The 20,760-nt window shown below is 50.9% G+C and overlaps 2 protein-coding genes and 1 pseudogene across 6 annotated transcripts in view; 2 read left to right on the plus strand and 1 right to left on the minus strand.

Annotated features, from left to right (window-relative positions):
• MUC3A (mucin 3A, cell surface associated) overlaps positions 1 to 5,662 on the minus strand; it is a 56,127-nt gene extending 50,465 nt beyond the window's left edge. Inside the window, 1 exon segment of the mRNA XM_053655337.1 lies at positions 5,562 to 5,662. Coding sequence (XP_053511312.1) covers positions 5,562 to 5,662 — 101 coding nt within the window.
• Positions 5,663 to 10,718: 5,056 nt separating this feature from the next.
• On the plus strand, positions 10,719 to 11,300 carry LOC119041607 (AP-3 complex subunit sigma-1-like; annotated as a pseudogene).
• A 3,591-nt stretch (positions 11,301 to 14,891) lies between these two features.
• ACHE (acetylcholinesterase (Cartwright blood group)) lies at positions 14,892 to 20,641 on the plus strand. 5 transcript variants are annotated; one of them, XM_037134986.2, is made up of 6 exons: positions 14,892 to 14,994; positions 16,097 to 16,288; positions 16,581 to 17,676; positions 18,015 to 18,499; positions 19,262 to 19,431; positions 19,545 to 20,216. In XM_037134986.2, the coding sequence occupies exons 2-6, from the start codon at positions 16,209 to 16,211 to the stop codon at positions 19,664 to 19,666; spliced, it is 1,953 nt and encodes a 650-aa protein (XP_036990881.2). In that variant the 5' UTR covers positions 14,892 to 14,994; positions 16,097 to 16,208; the 3' UTR covers positions 19,667 to 20,216. The 5 variants fall into 5 exon arrangements, with proteins under 5 accessions (XP_036990881.2, XP_036990882.1, XP_036990883.1 ...); XM_037134987.2 differs by lacking the exon at positions 19,545 to 20,216 and adding an exon at positions 20,276 to 20,641 and having other exon boundaries at positions 14,893 to 14,994; XM_037134988.2 differs by lacking the exon at positions 19,545 to 20,216 and adding an exon at positions 20,276 to 20,641 and having other exon boundaries at positions 14,893 to 14,994; positions 16,584 to 17,676.
• The last annotated feature ends 119 nt before the right edge of the window (positions 20,642 to 20,760 follow it).

Here is a 20,760-nt window from a genome sequence, read left to right on the forward strand (position 1 = left end):
GTTACAAAAGGTATGAAAAATAAACACTCTTACCCAGTTGCTGGGAGTGTAAGTGGGTTGGGCTGTTTTAAAAAAGCAATTTAAACCTAATAAGATTTAAATGCTCAAGGACCCAGTAATTCCACCATTCCAAGAAACACTTCAAAGAGGCATTAATGAGGATTGTTGCTGTCCAGTTTATTGCATTTCTGATATAAATTGGAAACAACCCAGATAACCCCGAATAGGAAACTAGAATGACTATGGAAAGTCACACTATGCTTGAATCAAATAGAATGGTACCAACATGGAAAGACCCTCAGATGTCTTGTTCAGTGGAACCGGTAGACACAGTTTTGTTAAAATACAAATATATATTTCCTATAAACATGCACACACACATAAGTATAAAATTTCCAAATTTTAGTTTAAAATTTGGAAAGCGAGCCCTGGCTGGTGTAGCTCAGTGGATTGAGTGCGGTCTTGTGAACCAAACAATCACAGTTCAATTCCCAGTCAGGGCACGTGCCTGGGTTGCAGGCCAGTTCCCAGCAGGGGATGCACAAGAGGCAGCCATATATTGATGTTTCTCTCCCTCTCCCCTTCCCCTCTAAAGATAAATAAATAAAATTTTTTAAAAATAAAATGAATCAATAAACTAGTTTATTTTTTCTTTTTTTAAATTTTATTGATTATGCCATTAAAGTTGTCCCATTTCCCCCCTTCATTCCCCTCCACCCTGCACACCCCTCCCCTACCATTTCCCCCCCTAGTTTATGTCCATGTGTCACGAGTTCTTTAGATTCTATATTTCCCATACTATTCTAGCCCTCCCCCTATCTATTCTCTACCTACCATCTATGCTACTTATTCTCTGTACCTTCTCCCCCTTTCTCCTCCTTCCACTCCCCTATTGCTAGCCCTCCATGCGATCTCCATTTCTATGGTTTGATCCTGATCTAGCTGTCCTCTTAGTTTGCTTTTGTTTTAGGTGTGGTTCTTAATAACTGTGAGTTTGCTGTCCTTTCACTGTTCATCTTTTTTATCTTCTTTTTCTTAGGTAAGTCCCTTTAACATTTCATACAATAAGGGCTTGGTGATGGTGAACTCATTGAATTTGATCTTATCTGAGAAGCACTTTAACTGTCCTTCCATTTTAAATGAAAGCTTTGCTGGATAGAGCAATCTTGGTTGTAGGTCTTTGGATTTCATGACTTGCAATACTTCTTTCCAGCCTCTTCTTGCCTGTAAGGTCTCTTTTGAGAAATCAGTTGACAGTCTGATGGGAACTCCTTTGTAGGTGACTGTCCCCTTATTTCTTGCTGCTTTTAGAATTCTCTCCTTCATTATAATATTGGGTAATGTAATTATGATGTGCCTTGGTCTGTTCCTTCTTGGGTCCAATTTCTTTGGGACTCTCTGAGTTTCCTGGATTTCCTGGAAGTCTATTTCCTTTGCCAGATTGGGGGACTTCTCCTTTATTATTTGTTCAAAAAGTTTTCCACTCGTGGCTGTTCCTCTTCCTCTTCTGGTACCCCTATAATTCAAGTGTTGAAATGTTTAAAGATATGCTGGAGGTTCCTAAGCTTCTCCTAATTTTTTTTGAATTCTTGTTTCTTCATCCTTTTCTGTTTGGTCAATTTTTCCTTTCTTCTGGTCCACTCCTTTGATTCGAGTCCCAGTTTCCTTCCCATCACTATTGGTTTCTTGTGTACTTCCCTTCATGTCAATTAGTTTAGCCTTCACTTGTTCCTCTAATTTGTGACTAAAATCAACCAGTTCTGTGAGCATCCTGATCACCAGTGTTTTGAACTGTGCATCTGATAGGTTGGCTATTTCATAGTCATTTACAGTTATTGGCTCTGGAGCTTTGAGTTCTTCTCGAGCCATGTTTTCATCTGTTCACGCCTGTTACATATGAGGAGCGGAGCCCTAGATGTTCACCAGGGCGGGGCAACTCAGTCACTGGGTTGTGATGCTGTATGTGGGGGCAGGGTCAAAGAGGGGCAATAGTAGTCCCCTCTGCTGCTTCCCACCACTGGGGCCTGCACAGGTGTCTCACTGCTCACTCCTTCACCTGGTTTTTCTGCGCGTGATTGTGTAACCGCAGTCAGCCTGCCGCCTTGCGCCCTCACTGGGTCCGCCCATTGCAACCCCACGCCTGGGATCTGCCAACCACCACCTGCGTGCCTGGGTCGGTCTGGCTGAGTTTTCCTGCACAACTCCGCTCCGCCAGTTGCTGGCTCCGTCCCTCTTACCAGTCTGGCTGAAGGGCTCGTTGTTGTTGGACTTCAGTATAGTTCAGTTTTCTGTGTTTTGGTTGCACCTTTTTTTACTAAAACTTTGTTGTCTTTAAACTTGGTTGTGTGAGAAGGCACAATGTTTCCACCTATGCCTTCATCTTGGCGGAAGTCCTAATAAACTAGTTTATTTTTAAAAATTTGTAAAGCAGCTCACCTACCCCAATAACAGGGGTAAGGGTAGTTCAAAGAAGCATGAAAGAACCAAGGTTTTACAGGAACTGGTATAAAGGACACATGGACAACAACAAGGGGGGTGGAAATGGGAGGGAGGTGGGGAGCACCGGGGCAGGGGGGTGGGCTGGGATGGGAGTAAAAGACAGAAAACCGTACTCAAAAAATAATTAAATTTTTTTTAAAAAAGAACCAAGGTTGGGAATAATAGGGAACTTAGGCTGTACCTATAGTTTTTACTTTAACAAATATTACCTCCTCGAACAAACTCTAGCTAGGATCCTCTGAGCTCTCTTCTCAACTAAGCCTCAAACTTGGCTTATAAAGACTTGAACAAACATTAACTTAGTTTCTAACAGTTCAAGGCCATCCCCTAGCATGACCTCAGCCCTCCTTAAAGTGAGTGCTTGTCTAAGAAGACTCAAGGCTGCCACAATAACTGACTGTTCCAGCCAACACCTGATGATAGAGCCCCTGTCCCAACCTATGGAGAGAGTAGGAGCCTGATGTTTTTTTGTTTGTTTGTTTTGGGGTTTTTTTAAGATTTTATTTATTTATTTATTTATTTATTTATTTATTTATCTTTAGAGGGGAAGGAGAGAGGGAGAGAAACATCAATACATGGTTGCCTTTCATGCATCCCCTGCTGGAAACTGGCCTGCAGGGAAGCAGTCTGCAACTCAGGCATGTGCCCTGACTGGGAATCGAAGCGTGATCCTTTGATTCGCAGGCTCACGCTCTATCCACTGAGCTACACCAGCCAGGGCAGCCTGATGTTAATAAACATCACTTAGCAAACCTGGATGAGTTTCACATAGACCAACCCCACACCCCCTTTTTGTAATTTTTCACTTTCCTGACTCTCCTGAGGTCCTGCTTACCTGCCTCCCTATTCCCTCAATCTCTCTTTAAATGCCTAGTTACCTCTGCAAATCAAAGTGGAGTTCAGTTCATGCTGAACTCTTTTTCCTATTGCAATAGTGTATTACTGATTAAAAATCTGTCCTTACCACTTTAACTAGTGTCTGGCTTTATCTTTAACAACTTGAAGACTGTATTATGTGTTGGAAGGTAATTAAAAAACAATTTAGAGGAGGATTCTAGGAATTTTGTGGGGTATGACACAAAGAATCTATCCCCCATCTAGACAACAATTCCATTTGCAGAATCTGTCTGCTATAACGGTTTTTGCAACTCTGGAGTCTGTTGAGGGCTTGCAACTTCCAGGGGAAGACCAAGTTAGTAAATTGATGTTAATTTTGGTAAATTTCTGCTTTAGCACAGTAGCAGCTGCCCATTCCACACTCTCAACCACATGACAAGCAGTTGTGCACCGTGTTCCTGGAGCAGCTTGCCCATGGCTTGTGGGAGCTAGGGTAGGCAAAAGGTCCATGTATTCCTGTATCTTGGGTCTGTGTTCTAATCAGTAATTGCTGCTTCTGATCACAAAGGTGCAAGAAAAGAGACAGCCACTGTTACTGTACCTCTCCCAATTCTTGCAGGCCCCTCCCCCACTTTCAAGGGATTTAAAATGTTGGTACGCTTTCCTTCCCCGCCTTTTTTTTTTTTCTTTTCCCTTTTAGGAATCAGAAATTAAAGACTATGACATTCAAAAACAACTGCATTCCTGGGGAAAATCAGAAAGTGACCATACATGCACAGGGAAAGGATGAGAAAAGGCTTGAGAAGACTTTAGTTTACACCTCATGCTGATCCTTAGAACAGAGACCACCTACAATAAGGGGGAAAAAAGGAAGAAAGAAAGGAAGGAGAAATGCACAATAAGCAATAACAACAATAATAAGCAATAATAAGCAATAAAGCAAACTAAATGAAAGACATGAGAAAAAACTAAAAATTCTGGGGGAAACTTTATGAGACTATGTGTATAACCTGAAGAAGAAACTACTTTGATCAAAATGCAAAACCCAAAACCTATAAAAATAAAATTCCACATATCCTACTACATAAAAAAGTAACTTTATGTGTGTAAAGGAAAGATGCCAAAACAATACAAAGACAAAATAGATGTGGGGGGGGCAGATTATTCGTAATGCGAATGACAGATAAAGGGTTAATATCTATAATATACAAAAAGCATTCACAAATTTATATTTAAAAAACACAAATTGTTCAACCCTATCCTCATGGGTACTATATAGTTAATGTGTTCAAAAATACTTTCAGGATTAGCAGTATGCTTTTTCTGGTTATCTAAATGGCCTGTAGCATGTTTATTTTGTTCTGTTTTCATTGCTATATAGTTGACATATAACATTACCTTAGTTTCAGGGGTATAATATAACATAATGATTCAATATACATATATATTGTGAAATGACCACCACAATAAGTCTAGTTAATGTCCATGACCTCACAGAGTTACAAATTATTTTCTTGTGATGAGAACTTTTAAGACTTACTCTCTTAGCAACTTTCAAATACACGATACATTATTAACTACAGTCACCGCGCTACATGTTACATCCACAAGACTGTTTATCTTGAAACTAGAAGGACTTGTTTATCTTGTCACTAGAAGTTTGTACCTCTTGACCACCTTCACCCCTCACCTTTGGCAACCACCAATCTGTTCTTTGTATCAATGAGTTTTATTTTGCTTTGTTTATTCTTCTACCTCACTACCTAAATTTTTTCCATTGTCCTCAAACTCCAGGGTCCCTAAAGATGCCAGACCCTACTTCCCATTTTTCTAAGAGCCCTTCAGCCTACAGAGAAGGAACTGGAGAAGGGGCACCCTTTCCCCCTTAATCTCAATCCCTGAAAACCATGGAGCCCCAGGAAAGGAGGTGGTCTGGGCAGAGTAAAGAGACTTCAGAAGTGGCCCCTGAGATGGGGATGGTGAGGAAAGAGTTAGAGAGATAATGCTGGGAGCTGAGGGACCACTGTGGTGGCCTGGGGGTTCAGGATGGGATGGAGAGACTCTGACCACTGTGGAGGGTGGGCATCCCACGCCCTCCAGCCCTCACCTGGCTGAACATGCCAGTCCTGCATTCAGGAGAGCTGTCAGCATATGGGAGTGAGGTGGAGGTGTGAGGCCCCAAGTGGAGAGGAGGAAAGATCTCTGAGAACTGTAGAAACCATTACCTGCCTTTCTTATCACCCGGAGTTGGGTATTCTTCATCTGCCTTCCCCCTTCGGAATGCTGGAGCAATGCCCAGAAGCCTGTCACCTAGACCTGTTTTCATGGTCCAAGATGTCTGGAAGATCTGACAGGCAGAATCTCCAAATGAGGCCTGAGAGAGAGAAAGAGAAATGGAGAGAAAAATGGAGTGAGGAGGGATGGAAGTGGGGAAGGGAGTGGGGGAGAGTGGGAGGCAGGTGGGACGGTGTCTCCAGAAACTCAAAAAAGGGGCCTGCCCCACTGCCTTTCTGTTTTTTGAACTCTAGTTCATTTTCTGGAAGCCATAGAACAGGTGAGTGGCTCTGTAATACGCCAACACCAGTGCAGGTCAGAGTTCTCATCCAAAGTCCAAGGCCTCCACTTACCAGGTGATTAAAGTAAACAAAAGCTTAATCGCTCTGCACTTCAATTTCTGTTTCCCAGCTGTTCCATTATAAGAATAGGGCGTGCCTTCTAGAATGTTGTAATCAGGAGTTAATGGGACAATTTTTTTAAACCTCACCTAAGAATAGATTTATTGACTTCCGCCAAGATGGAGGCATAGGTGGATGTGCCATGCCTTCTCACACAACCAAGTTTAGAGACAACTAAATATTAGCAACAGAAAACACAGCCAGAACACGGAAAATTGAACTTTTCGGAAGTCCGTTAACAACAAATTCTTCAGCCTGACCGGTAAGGGGCGAAACCAGCGGCTGGTGAAGCGGGATTGCACAGGAGGACTCGGTCAGCCGGACTCAGGCACGGAATCCAGACGCGCAGAATCCAGGCGCAGGGTTGGACCTAGTGAGCGACCGAGGGAGCCACCAGGCGAGCGACGGCAGGGGAGACAGCGGGGGAGCGGTGCTGCGTGTTGACTATGATCTCGCATTTGTGCGCGGGCGGACAGGCGAGGGAGTAGGCGGTTGGACTGGGGCCAGGTGGGTTCCCGCGGCAAGTGGCAGTGGAGGGCGCCGCCATTTCCCTGCTCTGACCCCACCTCCACATACAGTGTCATAACCCAGCGACTCTGAGTGGCCCGGCCCAGGAAAACCACCTAAGACGCTAATCCTCACCCAGCTGTGAGAAACAGCAGAGGGGGTCGCCATTTCCCCGCTCTACCACGCCCCCACATACAGCGTCACAACCCAGCGACCTGGGAGTCCAAGGCACCGCTTCTCACACTTAAAGGGCCAGAACAGACCAAAAATGTCGCAAGAATATCTCAAAGCCCCAGAGCCCATAGATCTAAGCAATGAAGAAATAGCAAAACTCTCAGACGCACAGTTTAAAACACTGGTCATCAGGATCCTCACAGAACTGGTTGATTATACCGACAAATTAGACAAATATATGAAGGCAAAACTAATTGAAATGAATGGAATTGCACAGGACACCAATAGCAATGAAAAGGAAACTGGGACTCAAATCAATGGAGTGGACCAGAAGAAAGCAAATAATGGCCAAACAGAAAAGAGTCAAGAAGCGAGAATTCAAAGAAATGAGGAGAGTCTTAGGAACCTCCAGGACATCTTTAAACGCTCCAACATCCGAATTATAGGGGTACCAGAAGGGGGAAAGGAACAGCCACCAGTGGAAAACTTATTTGAACAAATAATAAAGGAGAACTTCCACAATCTGGCAAAGGAAATAGACTTCCAGGAAATCCAGGAAGCTCAGAGAGTCCCAAAGAAGTTGGACCCAAGAAGGAACACACCAAGGCACATCATAATTACATTAGCCAAAATTAAAATGAAGGAGAGAATCCTAGAAGCAGCAAGAGCTAAGGGGACAGTCACCTACAAAGGAGTACCCATCAGACTGTCAGCAGATTTCTCAAAAGAGACCTTACAGGCAAGAAGGGGCTGGAAAGAGGTATTCCAAGTCATGAAATCCAAAGACCTACAACCAAGATTGCTCTATCCAGCAAAACTTTCATTTAGAATGGAAGGACAGATAAGGTGCTTCTCAGATAAGATCAAATTCAAGGAGTTCATCATCACCAAGCCCTTATTATATGAAATGCTAAAGGGACTTATCTAAGAAAAAGAAGTTAAAGAAACATGAACAGTGAAAGGACAACAAACTCACAGTTATTAACAACCACACCTAAAACGAAAGCAAACTAAAAGGACAGCTAGATCAGGAGTGGAAACATAGAAATGAAGATCTCAAGGAGGGTTAGCAACAGGGGAGTGGGAGGAGGAGAAGGGGGGAGAAGGTACAGAAAATAAGTAGCATAGACAGTAGATAGAAAATAAATGGGGGGCAAGAATAGCATGGGAAATATAGAATCTGAAGGAATTGAGACACATGGTCATAAACTAAAGGGGGGATAACGGTGGGGATGGGGAGGTAGGGTGGAGGGGAATGAAGGGGGGAATAGAACAACTGTAACAGCATAATCAATAAAAATAAAAATAAAAAAAAGAATAGATTTATTGATTTCAAAGAAAGAAGAAGGGGGAGAGGGAGAGAGAGAAACATCAACGTGAGAGAGAAACATTGATTGGTTGCCTCCCTTATGCACCCCAAGCGGGGATCGAACTCACAACCTAGGTATGTGTCCTGACCGGGAATGGAACCAGCAAACTTTTGGTGTACTGGACGACACTCCAACCCACTCCAACCAACTGACCTGCCAGAGCTGGGGTGATATTTTGTAGCAAAGTATGCAGACCAGTGCCTGGCAAACAAGCCCCCAGTAAACGCTAACATGAAAGTAACACTGGATCTGACTACTCACTGACTCACTCTGGTTTCCCCCAACCTTGTGGACATTGACCTGGGGCTCCAGCTGTCCACAGAACTGTTGGCCATGTAGCCAGCCTGCACTGTCTCCAGTGAAGATGGGGGAGCCCCAGGCAAGCCCTGCCCACTTCTGCACCCTCCTGTGTACAACGTCTGTTGTCCCTGGAATCACAGCCAGGTTCCTCCAAGGAACCTCTGCTTTGGGATGCCTTCACTGGCTGGCTGATACCTGCAGAAACAGCTGGAGACATTTTCAGGAGCTCCCGGAGTGTCCAATATAGTAGATAGTACCTGGTGCAACCTAGCTGTCCCCAAGAGGTCATGCAAGAATGAGCTGCTAATATGTAAACCAAAACCAGCATCAGGGTGGGCTGGAGCCAGAGTCTGCACAGGCAGTGGGTCTGCACATCACGGACCTTGTCAGTTGGGAGCTGAGTCATACTCCAGGAACTTGAATTCCTCCCGGGTTCTGACACCAGGGCTGATAAATGGTAACACAAGGCAAAATATACCCCTGGTGAATTAAATTATACATTTCACTCCTTTCAGAACCATTATAGTTTATGGACAGAAATCAACCTGAGAAGGGTACCAATGTCTATAATCCGTTCAGTGTACAGGATATGAAAGCCACTCCACCCTACTTCCTGCTAGAAAGGGGGTGAGAATAAGCAGAAGGAACTGCATGAGAAATACTGTAAACTGGTTAAATGTTTAACAGACTTGTGAATATAAAATTAGCCTGCCCAGAGACAGGCTAAAAACTGTGTGAAATGCTCAAAACTAGCAAAAGCAAAAAGGTAAAAACAGGATGGATGAGCCCAGGGAGGAATCGTGTAAAATGATGTACCTTAGGCTGGTCTTCAGAAGGTGTTAGAGGAAGGTGTAGGGAGAAGGGAGGAAAGTCTCTTGCCTGGCTCAAGCTCCCAACTCCGCAGGTTAACAACCCCACTTAACAGGTTGAGGCAGTGGCCTCAAGCAAGGGCTAGCCCCAGTACCTACTCTCCCTCTTCTTCCTTAGTACTGGGACAGCAAAACTTTAGATAGGTACCAAGTCATCTAGAACAAAAACTACACCTCTGAATCTCCTGCATAGCCAATTATGAGTTTAGGATTAAGTTCTGGCCAGTGGGCTGTAAATGAAGGGCTGTGTGTATGATTTCCAAAAAATGTCTTTAAAGGGAGGAGCAATGCCCTCCTTCAGTCCTTCCTCCTTCCTGCGGGCCGGAATGCAGATGTTATGACTGATGCTCTAGCAACTGCATCACACCATGAAACTGAAGCTTTATGATGGTTGAGGAACACAGTTCTGTGTAAAGGAATCTGGTCTCTGGCCTCCAGGGCACCCTGCCAACCATACATGGCCTACTTCTAGGTCTCCTTTATGTAAGAGAAAAATATATTTCCATTATTGTTTGGTTTCCTGTACCGAATAGCTGAACTAAATCCTAACCAATGAACAGAAGGGATGAGAATCCCTTTTGTTGGCAGAGGTAGGGCAAGGGCTGCAATAGAAGTAGGGGTTCCCTGTATCAGCAAAATTAAGACACACACACACATGCAAGTGAAGTAGGAGTGTTCCCTGAGTTGGTCGAACTGGTGGGAGAATCAAGACTAATTCCTGGATAAACAGACATGGTGAAGGAAGAAATGGAAGAATCAAGGACATCCCTGTGGAGGGCAGGATCACAGCGAACACTGGGGAGGTTATTACGTTGGACTACTTAGGGAAAGGTGCCATGGCTCAACAGATGAGTCGAGGCCCCGTGTTGACTAAGGGTGGTAAAAGAGGAATTGTTCCTGGAAGTTCTGTCCATTTTCAAAAACAAGCTCAAATTCTTGTCCATCTCCCTTCATGGCCAGAGGTGTCCCTGTCAGTTCTTGCTCTCACTGACTGCCCACAGCACCTCCTGATGACCTACACAGCTTATTGTCCTCTGACATTTGGACTGACTATGGGGGCACCTAGTCCAGCATTTCTCCTCAGGTGGTCCTCACAGCACCCTCATGGGACTGCCCTGATGACTTGCTAAAAATGCAGACATAAGGACTCTACCCAACACCAAGTGGAGCAACCCCTATAAGTGGTCCCCATAATTCTGACGTAAATGCAGTCCATCATTTTACACATGGAGAAACTGAGGCTCAGACAAGTAGTGTGACTTTCCAGAGGCCTCACTTGGAGTACTGGGCCATAACCCAGGAATCAGGACATCCAGTCCAGGGCTTACTCCAAGGCCCTGTGGATCTCCCAGCACCTGCACCCTTTATCCTGGCTCTCTGGGGTGGTCCCCTGCTAATTAAAAAGCCCTCTGAGAAGGAGACTCACCAGTGAGATCCTGAGGCGAGGCTGGGCACCCGCCCTCAGCCCTGGCCCCCAGCACCTGGCTATGATCAAGGTGATCCTCATCTTCAGCAACCACAGGAACCCACAGCTCTCCAAGTTCCACCAGCTTTACGGCAAAGATACACAGCAGCAAATCATCAGGGATGTGTTCCATATGGTATCCAAGAGCGATGCAAGTGTTTGCAATTTCCTTAAAAGGGGATTATTGATTGGAGAACCTGACAACAAACTGATTGATAGACATTATGCAATGTTATATTTTGTCTTCTGTGTGGATTTTTCAGAGTGAACATGGCATTGGAGATATCATCCAAGTACCTGTATAAATAAACATTAGGCAAGTGTTTTGAAAATGTCTGTGTACTGGATTTAATGTTCCATGTACACAAGGTTCACAATATCCCTGCAGAGGTGGTCATGGGGGAATGGTACTGGAGATCAACATGAGTGGAACTATGACACACGCCAGTGCATTAACTGGAGAAATCAGAGGCAGGTCTAACAGGAGCTCCAGCCCGTGCTGCATCATCTGTAAAGAATGTGAATCTTCCTGAGATCCCAAGAAATATTTGGTGACATCAGTATAAAAGTGTCAGACCTGTCCTCTTTTAAAGAAAACATTTAAAAGGCCACACCGAGGTAAAATCCAGGGCGAAAGGTCATCTACGTTTGCCATGCAGTTGTTTACCAAAACACAGAAAGAGTGTTAACTTTTGCTCTTGGATTTAAGTCAAGGTACTGTGGAGAAGCCGTGTACAATCGGGATGGCAGCTCACTGTCGCTTTCCTTACTCAGCGATTTTTGAAGAAATTGAGTGGTTCCAGTGGGATTTTTTTCCTTTCTTTTCTAAACCACATTCCTATGGCCCTGGCCAGTGTGGCTCAGTTGATTGGCCAGTCCCGAAAACCAAAAGGTCACTGGTTCAATTCCCCAGTCAGAACACATACCTGGGTTATTGCAGGTTCCGGGTATGGAAAGCAGCCGATCGATGTTTCTCTCTCTCTCTCTCTCCCTCCCTCCCTTCCCCTCTCTCTAAAATAAAAAATAAAAATAATAAACTGAATTCCTATGGCCCCTTAGGAATTCTGTACTGACTATAACAGAATTCTTTTTAAATATTTGAGACATTTCTTTAAATTATGTACAACCCAAAATGTTGGTGTTTTGTACAGATCACAAGTGCAATATTCCTTAATTCTTTCTGATATTTGTCACAATTATTTAAAGAGCCAAGCATGTATTGCCTGAAAACATTATGATGTTTTTCTCTGTCTATATAAACTCCAAGGTAACTGGACTTCTAAAACACCTTTCTGTTTTCCTGATAAGGAAGAGTTTTACAACCCTCTGACTCAACAAAGTAAATAAAAGTATATTTCGTCACTGTTTTAAAAATATACATTTAAAATTTAAAAAAACCTCCCAGAGATGGAAACACAGCCTGCATGGTCTCCACCCTCACAACCCCGGACACACTGCAGGCCGAGGACACACGCGTGGCCCATGGGCACATCTCCCAGAGCTACTTACAGCTGTAGAGACCCGGGCCTCCTTCCGCAACTCCTACATTAGAGGCAAAGGGCCTGCATGCCCTAGCACTCCATGCCATCTTGCAGATCCACGCAAGTGAACATTCACCTGACCCCTCCCTGACCCAGGGTATGGGGATGTACCTCAGGGGCTCCAGTAGTAGGACACCCTCCTTGAATTCCAACCCTCCCCCCATAACCCTCCTTACATCCCTCCTTCCCGTACTGGGCTTGCCTGCCCTTCTTCCCATCTCCCCAGGCCTGGGGAGTGGGGAGGGGGTATTGACATTAATGGCTGCATCCCCTCTTGCCTCAGATTCTCCAGCATCTTTGGAAACTCTACTTCCTGTTCCCTCTCCTGCTGCCTAACTCTCCATAGTCCCCACCCCTGAAAGAAATAAAGTTCTGACTGGCTTCAGAATGTTTCACAACCCTCCTTGCCCTGACCTCCCATGGATCCCTCACTGCCTCACTGACGCCATTCCCAGGCAGGACTCCAGCCTCTGCAGGCGTATCTGGACATTTTCTGGCTAAATCCACTTAACACCCCCCAGATGAATGTATGACTTGCCTTCCTGAGAGATTCCAGATCACCACAGGTATCCTGTCTTTGACTCCAAAGGCAGGTCCAGGCTTTCAGCACCGACCCCTCTGAGGCAGTCTCTGCCGGGCCAGCTCCTAGAACACGCCCTGTCCTTTCACCTTCTACTGTCTAAGGCATCACTAGGTCACAATAACCCGGAGCTATAAGTTGCCTCTTCCTTCCCTCTCTTTGTGGTACAGGCCTCAGGACGCTTGATTGGAGAAGTCGGATGAGGCATTTGCATGGGACAGCCCTTTTTGGAGGGCAACAGGGAGGCAAGCCACCATCGCTAGCTATCAGGGCCTTTACAGGCAAAAAATTTCCACAGCCTTAGGCCTGGAGCAGGCCTCTGTTCATTTATTCATGGTTGATTAGTATCATTCTAATAATTCATAATTACCACACTGGGAAACCTGCCTCATATCCTTTTCTCCCACAGCTGCTCCAGCTGTCCATTTTTCTGTCTCCTATCTCTATTCACAACCCTAATGACTAGGGATATGGTCTGACCACCGGAGAGGCCTCAACCAGTGGGGCCCGGACGCTGCGGGCAGGATGCAGGGAACCTCGGTGTCCCTGCAGGGGATTTAGGGTGCCTCGAGACTGGAACATGGAAAGCCAGAAGGTGGGAAGAGATGACGTGAGGCTTAATGTCTGCATTCCAACCCAGTCCTCAAGGCCCAAGCGGCTGCCTTCGGCGCCACCTGGCGGCCACCGCCGCCACCTGGCGGCCACCGCCTTCTAATGGACCAGACTTAGCCAGGCCAGTTCCCGCAGGGCGCACGGGCGAGCTGTAGGGGTGGGGAGCACCAGCTAGGAGAACTAGGACCGCACCGCCCAGGGAGGCGCACATTTTTCGATTCGTGAGGATTCCCATGACACTCCTGAGACCTCAGATCCAGTGCCTTCGGCCCCTCACAGTTGCAGACGCGACCCAGGGACTCTGAGGGGTGCTAAGCGGCTGAGTGAACGTGAGCGCGCGCGGCCACCCCACGCGGCGCCCCGCACCGTCGCTCGCGCGCGCACGCCAGAACGCTTGCCCACTCCAGCGAGTCTCCGAGCAGCCGGCCGCAGGTTCAGGAGTGGGCCACCCACAGAGAGTGTGGCATCTTCGGGCAGCGCAATCATGCGCGCACCCCCCTCACACTTTTCCGCCCCCACCTCGAGCATGAGACGCCTTCGCTGCCACACTTCCCCATGGGTGATCCCTTAGGGCTGGATATGGTCCGTGCAGCTCCGGCCCCTCGGAACAGTCTAGGGGACCCCTGGACAGGCCGCTCCCACCTGCCCGTCCCAGCGGCCAATAAGAGGCTGGCATAGTGATGTCATACCTACCGGCCCCTGTTGACGAAAGTCCGAGGTCGCCCGTCAGGAAACCAGCGCAAACCCACCCGCAGGGGTTCCGGAAGTTTCTACTGCGGCAGCGGAGGGCAGCCTTGCACCGCACCCTTTTGCGTGCCACCACTTTGGCCTTCCATCTGAAGTATCCACGAGTCACTTTCCCCCACCCATCTCCTTTATGGGGGTCCCCTTCATTTCCACTCATGATCTCGTGTTCACATCTTCATTTCCACAGCTGCGCCCTCGTCCCCAAGAGTGTCCCATGTCACCTTTTCTCCAGCACTACCGCCCGTTCCTCTGAGGGGGGTCCTCAGCCACACTTTCTCATGCCGGTCCTCCCCCCATGCCATCCCTGCTGTCTTGTGGCCAGGGATGCTCATTTATTCGTCCCCCAGCTCCGACCGAGGCTGTCACCCTGTCCTAGAGTGTCCATCCGTCTGTCAATGTCTCACTGCGTTTGTGGCTGTCACTGCATGAGACAGTCGATCTGCGTGTGTCTGTTTCCTCGGATTTCTGTTCATCTGTCGGTCTTGTGGGCCTCTGCTCCGTCACTGTGGGTCTTTTGGTAGTGAGGGTCACGGTGTGTCTGGACGTCTGTCGGCGTCTGTCACGGCTCTGTCAGGGCCTCGGGGTCTGTGGGTCTCGGCTTCCAGGAAAGAAGAGGGATAGGAGGTGGCAGCTCCAAGCGGTGGGGAGGGGAGGGGGCGGAGACAGTGGGCGGAGGCGGGGGCGCAGTGCGGGCCGGAGGGGGTGTGTGCGGGGGGCCGGAGGCGGCGGCTGTCAGAGTCTGCTCAGCCGGCGCCGGGGAACATCGGCCGCCTCCAGCTCCCGGCGCGGCCCGGCCCGGCCCCGCTTGGCCGCCTCAGGTGAGTCTCCCGCCCCGCCCGGGACCCTCCCCCGGCCTTCGGCCCCTTCCGCGTCCGGGGCACAGTGCGCTCCCGGGGGAATCCAGGCCCCCAAACCTGACGCCCACTGCGCCCCCGGGCCTGCCCAGAGACGCCCCCCGCCACCCCACACTCATCCTTAACTCTTCGCTCGCCGCTGGAGACTTACGGTCGCCTGCGTAGGGAGCCGGCACCCCGAACGGCTGGCTGCTGCCTCTGCTCTCGATTTCCTGTGGGGACCCCCGAGCGCCCCTAGCTCGCTGGTCCTCAGGTCTGGGGCCACTATAAGACGCCCCCCAATTGGGGCGGAACCCGGTCCACGCAGGTCCCTGGCGTCCGGCTGCCATGTCCCCCGACCCCACCCCAGTCCCGCCACCCGAGCGCAGGGGCCCCTGCGAAGCGCCCAGCATAAGCCCCCTGCCAGGCCCAGGCATCCCCCTCCCGCGGGGATTCCGTCTGTATTTGGAGGGAAGGGGAGGCTCAGCGGAAGCCCCGAGTTATAATTAGCCCCACTCGAGTTTCCTAGTTAATCTCAGCACCATCACCACCCTATCTCAGGACGCCGGCGGCTGGGTGACCGCCGCGAGAGGGGGGAGTTCCGACCCGGGGAATTTTGATCCTTTGGCTGGAGATGCCGGAACCACAGCAGCTGCTGCCCCAAAATAGCGCCCCCGCCCTGCAGTGGGGGATCTCCGGAGCTCCGAGAACATAGGCGTCCGGGTTCGCTCGTCAGACCCCTCTGCAGTGTCCGCAAGCCCCTAGACCCCCGCCCTAAGTTCTCGGCTTCTTTACTCCGGGCGGGGAGCGCCGATATTTTCTCGGTCTCTAGTGCCCCCCGCTGGCGGCAGCATGCACAGCAGCATGGGACGGACTGAGAACTGGAGTCCTGGGGTCCAAGGCTGGCGAATCCTTTCGCTGGGGCTAGACGACAGGGGTGCGCAACTGACAGGCACCCAAGGGAACCAGCGCGCTGTGCCAGGCAGCGGATGAGGCGGCTTGGGCGGGTAGAGTGTGGAGTAGGCAGGATTTGGGGTGCTCTAGAACTTGCGGTTCCCACACCCTGAATGCCCAACCCACCCTCCAGGGCCCGGGCCCCGGCCCTGGCCAACGGCAGAAGCGGCTGAGCCTTCACGCCACCGCAGGCGCCCCCATCCGCCTAGCGTCAGCGAGGGCCCCGCCCCTGTCTTGTGGCCAGTATGTGGACTGCGGCCTCTGGTGCGGGCACCCGCGCTGCTCGCATTGGGCCCAAACCAGTCCACCCAGCTGGGGAAAGGAGGTGAGGGTAGTGGGTCTTCTGTGGGGCAGGGGAGGGTATTGTTTGGAAGGTCTCATCTCTGTTCCTTACATTTGTCTGTCTGGGTGTATGTGTGCCTGATCTCTGTCCCCTCTCACTTCTCTGCCTATGTCCTTGTCTCTGTTGGTCTGTCTCCCATCCTCCATTTCCCGCTTCCTCTTTGCCAGCCTGCCCCACCGTCTCTGAAGCTTAGAGATAACCCTCGGGCAGCAGCGTTGCCTAACCTCCTTCCTACCAGCCTCAGGCCTTCATCCTCTGCCTTTCTTTCTCCCAGCAGCTGCCCGCCTGCCTTGGTAGCCATGAGGCCCCCATGCTGTCCCCTGCACACTCTCTTCCCAGCGTCCCCACTTCTTCTTCTCCTCCTCCTCTTCCTCCTGGGAGGAGGGGCAGAAGCCGAGCACCCGGAGGACCCAGAGCTGCTGGTGACAGTGCGTGGGGGCCATCTTCGGGGCATCCGCCTAATGGCCCCTGGGGGCCCTGTCTCTGCTTTTCTGGGCATCCCCTTCGCAGAGCCACCTGTGGGCCCCCGTCGCTTCCTGCCACCGGAGCCCAAGCGGCCCTGGTCAGGGGTGCTGGATGCCACCGCCTTCCAAAGTGTCTGCTACCAATACGTGGACACCTTGTACCCTGGCTTTGAGGGCACCGAGATGTGGAACCCCAACCGTGAGCTGAGTGAGAACTGCTTGTACCTCAACGTGTGGACACCATACCCTCGGCCTGCGTCCCCCGCCCCTGTCCTCGTCTGGATCTATGGGGGTGGCTTCTACAGCGGGGCCTCCTCCCTGGATGTGTATGATGGCCGCTTCCTGGCCCAAGCGGAGGGGACTGTGCTGGTATCCATGAACTACCGGGTGGGAGCCTTTGGCTTCCTGGCCCTGCCAGGGAGCAGGGAGGCCCCAGGCAATGTGGGTCTCCTGGACCAGAGGCTGGCTCTGCAGTGGATACAGGAGAATGTAGCAGCCTTCGGGGGGGACCCAATGTCAGTGACTCTGTTTGGGGAGAGTGCAGGTGCTGCCTCTGTGGGCATGCACCTTCTGTCCCCACCCAGCCGGAGCTTGTTCCACAGGGCTGTGCTGCAGAGCGGTGCACCCAATGGGCCATGGGCTACGGTGGGCACGGGAGAGGCCCGCCGAAGGGCCACACTACTGGCCCGCCTTGTAGGCTGTCCCCCAGGTGGGGCCGGTAGCAATGACACAGAGTTGGTCGCCTGCCTGCGGACACGGCCAGCTCAGGACCTGGTGGACCACGAGTGGCATGTGCTGCCTCAGGAAAGCGTCTTCCGCTTCTCTTTTGTGCCTGTGATAGACGGAGACTTCCTCAGTGACACGCCCGAGGCCCTCATCAACGCCGGAGACTTCCAGGGCCTGCAGGTGACTAATGGCTGGAGTGGGTGGAACTGGTTCCTCTAGGCTTGTTCTCCCACCCACCCTCCCCCTGGGGACCCAGGCATGAGGGATCCACAAGACCCATCCCCAAAGGCCCAGGCGCCTCTTCCTTGAGGGTTTGATCCCGGGGCGGCCAATGGGACAGAGAGAAAAGAAAATACGGGTATATATTTTCCTTCTCTCCACCTGTTCCCCAATCTCACACTCTCTTCCTCTGTGGTTCTGCATCTGTAACTGTTCATCTCTCCGGTTTTTTGTCTGCGTGTCTGTCCATGTCTGTCCCCACCTCCACCCATTCCCATTACTTCCTCCTGTTCCCCCAGGTGCTGGTGGGTGTGGTGAAGGATGAGGGCTCCTATTTTCTGGTTTACGGGGCCCCAGGCTTCAGCAAAGACAACGAGTCTCTCATCAGCCGGGCACAGTTCCTGGCTGGGGTGCGGGTCGGGGTCCCCCAGGCAAGTGACCTGGCTGCCGAGGCCGTGGTGCTGCATTACACAGACTGGCTGAACCCTGAGGACCCAGCACGCCTGAGAGAGGCCATGAGCAACGTGGTGGGTGACCACAATGTCGTGTGCCCTGTGGCCCAACTGGCTGGGCGACTGGCCGCCCAGGGTGCTCGGGTCTATGCCTACATCTTTGAACACCGTGCGTCTACGCTCTCCTGGCCCCTCTGGATGGGGGTGCCCCACGGCTACGAGATTGAATTCATCTTTGGGCTCCCCTTGGAACCCTCGCTAAACTACACCATCGAGGAGAGAGCCTTTGCCCAGCGACTGATGAAATACTGGGCCAACTTCGCCCGCACAGGGTCAGCAGTGAGGAGGGGAGGATGGCCTCTGGGAGCTAGGGAGGCAGGGGGACGGAGAGAGAAAGTGGAAGACAGGCAGAGACAGACGAGAAGGGCTAGAAAGAGAAGGGGAAGTTCCGAAAGGAGAGGAGACAGAAGGGGAGGGAGAGAATGACCAAGGAGAATGGGCAGGAAGGAAGGAGGAAGTGGGGTGGCAGATCCTGAAAAGACAAGGACAGCAACCGAGGCAGGCAGAGAAGAGCTGAACAGGAGAGTCAGAGGAGTTACCGCAGTAGTTAAGAGTGTGAACTGTAGAGCTGGATCAATTGGATCAGTGGTGATTTCATTAGCTGCAGTGCACACATTTTACCTGTCCGAAGAAGGAAACAATAAATCCAATATCACATGGGTGTTGTTGAAAGCAAATGTGATGTTTGTAGAGATAGGACTGGGCATGGTTACACTGTAAGGGCTCAATAAATCATGAATTTTTTAAAATGAGAGAAACAAAGACAACGATGGAGCAGGAATGTTGAAGGAAAGGGAGAGGAGGGACAGAAAGCAGGCAGGAGGAAGGAGAAGACTCTAGATGTTGAGGGATACTGGAGAAGAGAAAGAAGGATTAAAGCGGTATTGGGAGGGAAGGGATGGGGCTCTCCTTGGAGCAAAGAGGGCATGGGGTCTGGAAGCAGACTGCCTCCTCCTCCTTCTCTCCATCTCCATTCCCCAACCCCAGGGCAAGTCGGGCTTGCCTGAGGCTGAGCCTTCCCTTTCCTTCCACAGGGACCCCAATGACCCCCAGAACCCCAAAGCCCTGCAGTGGCCGCCGTACACGGGGAAAACGCAGCAGTATGTGAGCCTCAACCTGCGGCCGCTGGAGGTGCGGCGGGGGCTGCGAGCCCAGGCCTGTGCCTTCTGGAATGGCTTCCTACCCAAATTGCTCAGCGCCACCGGTACGCAGGGGCCAGTGAGCAGGGGCTGAGCAGAGCGGGGAGAAGTGGGGAGCGGAGAGAGAGTGGGTAATGGAAGCCGGCGGGGTGTATAACCCCTCTCTTCTCCCCACCAGCCTCGGAGGCTCCCAGCACCTGCCCAGGCCCCGCCCACGGGGAGGCTGCCCCGAGGCCCAGGCCCGGCCTCCCCCTACCCCTCCTTTTCTTTCTCCTCTTCTCCAGCCTCCCGCGGCTGTAACCACAGCCTCTTCCCCTCCTCTGGCCTCACTGGGCCCCTCCTCTAATGAGTAGTCGGACCATGGGGAAGGGCCCCACTCAGGGATCTCCGACCCAGCGCCCCCCCTCCCTCAGAAAGCCTCAAACTGGACAAGGGGAGCGGTGACCTATGACCCATCTCAGGGACCCACAGGCTTTTGTTTAAATGCAAATGAAAAAGCCAGTTCTGTTTTTTTGTAGTTATTCCTTAGAGCCTGAGCCTGGTGTTGGGGGGAGAGAGAAGACCTGGGGCTAGATAGCACCTCCCAGTGGGGCTATAACCGTCAACCATTTCTGTCTCTTTTTTCCCCCCATCAATCCATGGATGCTCCACCCTCCTGATCCGTTCCGTGCTCCTGTCTTCCGGTCATTTTCAACCCCTCCATCCTCATTCCTACCATCCTTCTCTGGTCCCCCTGTCTTCATCTTCCCCGGTCTTTCGTCTCTTACATTCTGATCCTCTTTCCACCACCCCACGTGGTCTCCTACTTACTCCTTGTGTCCTCCTGCACTCACGCCCCCTACCCCATGTCCGTTCCCTGGCCTTCCCCATGTCATCCTCCCACTCCCTCGCCGGGCGCCCGGGCCGCAGACACGCTGGATGAGGCAGAGCGCCAGTGGAAGGCCGAGTTCCACCGCTGGAGCTCCTACATGGTGCACTGGAAGAACCAGTTTGACCATTACAGCAAGCAGGATCGCTGCTCAGACCTGTGACCCAGGCGGGACCCCCACGTTCCGCCACCCCGCCTGCCCCTCCCAGTCCCCTAGCTGTATATATTATTTATCTAAGGGCTGGGATATAACAGAGGAGCCCTAGACCTTGCCCACCCTGATTCCCTCCCTTTCCCGGGGCTCCCAGTCTTCTGCGTCTTCTGCATGTCTCGGCCGAGCCCCTACCCCACGGTGCCTTTGCCCCTCTGGGCTGCCAATAAACTGTTACAGCCAAAGGCGTGTGCGCAGTTGGGAAGCCGGGATCTGGCAGAATGCCTAACCACTAGGGCTGAGGGAATGGAGGGGTGGTTGCTGGAACCTGCGGCCTCGCTCAGTTAGAGGTGGGATACCGGGCGCCCTCTACTG

The sequence above is a fragment of the Artibeus jamaicensis genome, unplaced genomic scaffold, assembly GCF_021234435.1.
Source record: "Artibeus jamaicensis isolate MK-2021 breed Jamaican fruit bat unplaced genomic scaffold, CSHL_Jam_final contig_956, whole genome shotgun sequence".
Taxonomy (NCBI): Eukaryota; Metazoa; Chordata; class Mammalia; order Chiroptera; family Phyllostomidae; genus Artibeus; species Artibeus jamaicensis.

What these genes read in the sequence shown, in the direction of transcription:
- ACHE (XM_037134986.2), top strand. Translation starts at nt 16,209, where the DNA reads ATGTGGACTGCGGCCTCTGGTGCGGGCACCCGCGCTGCTCGCATTGGG. An exon ending in CACCCAGCTGGGGAAAGGAG is followed by an intron (nt 16,289 to 16,580) that starts GTGAGGGTAGTG and finishes TCTTTCTCCCAG; the next exon opens with CAGCTGCCCGCCTGCCTTGG. An exon ending in CAAATTGCTCAGCGCCACCG is followed by an intron (nt 19,432 to 19,544) that starts GTACGCAGGGGC and finishes TCTCCCCACCAG; the next exon opens with CCTCGGAGGCTCCCAGCACC.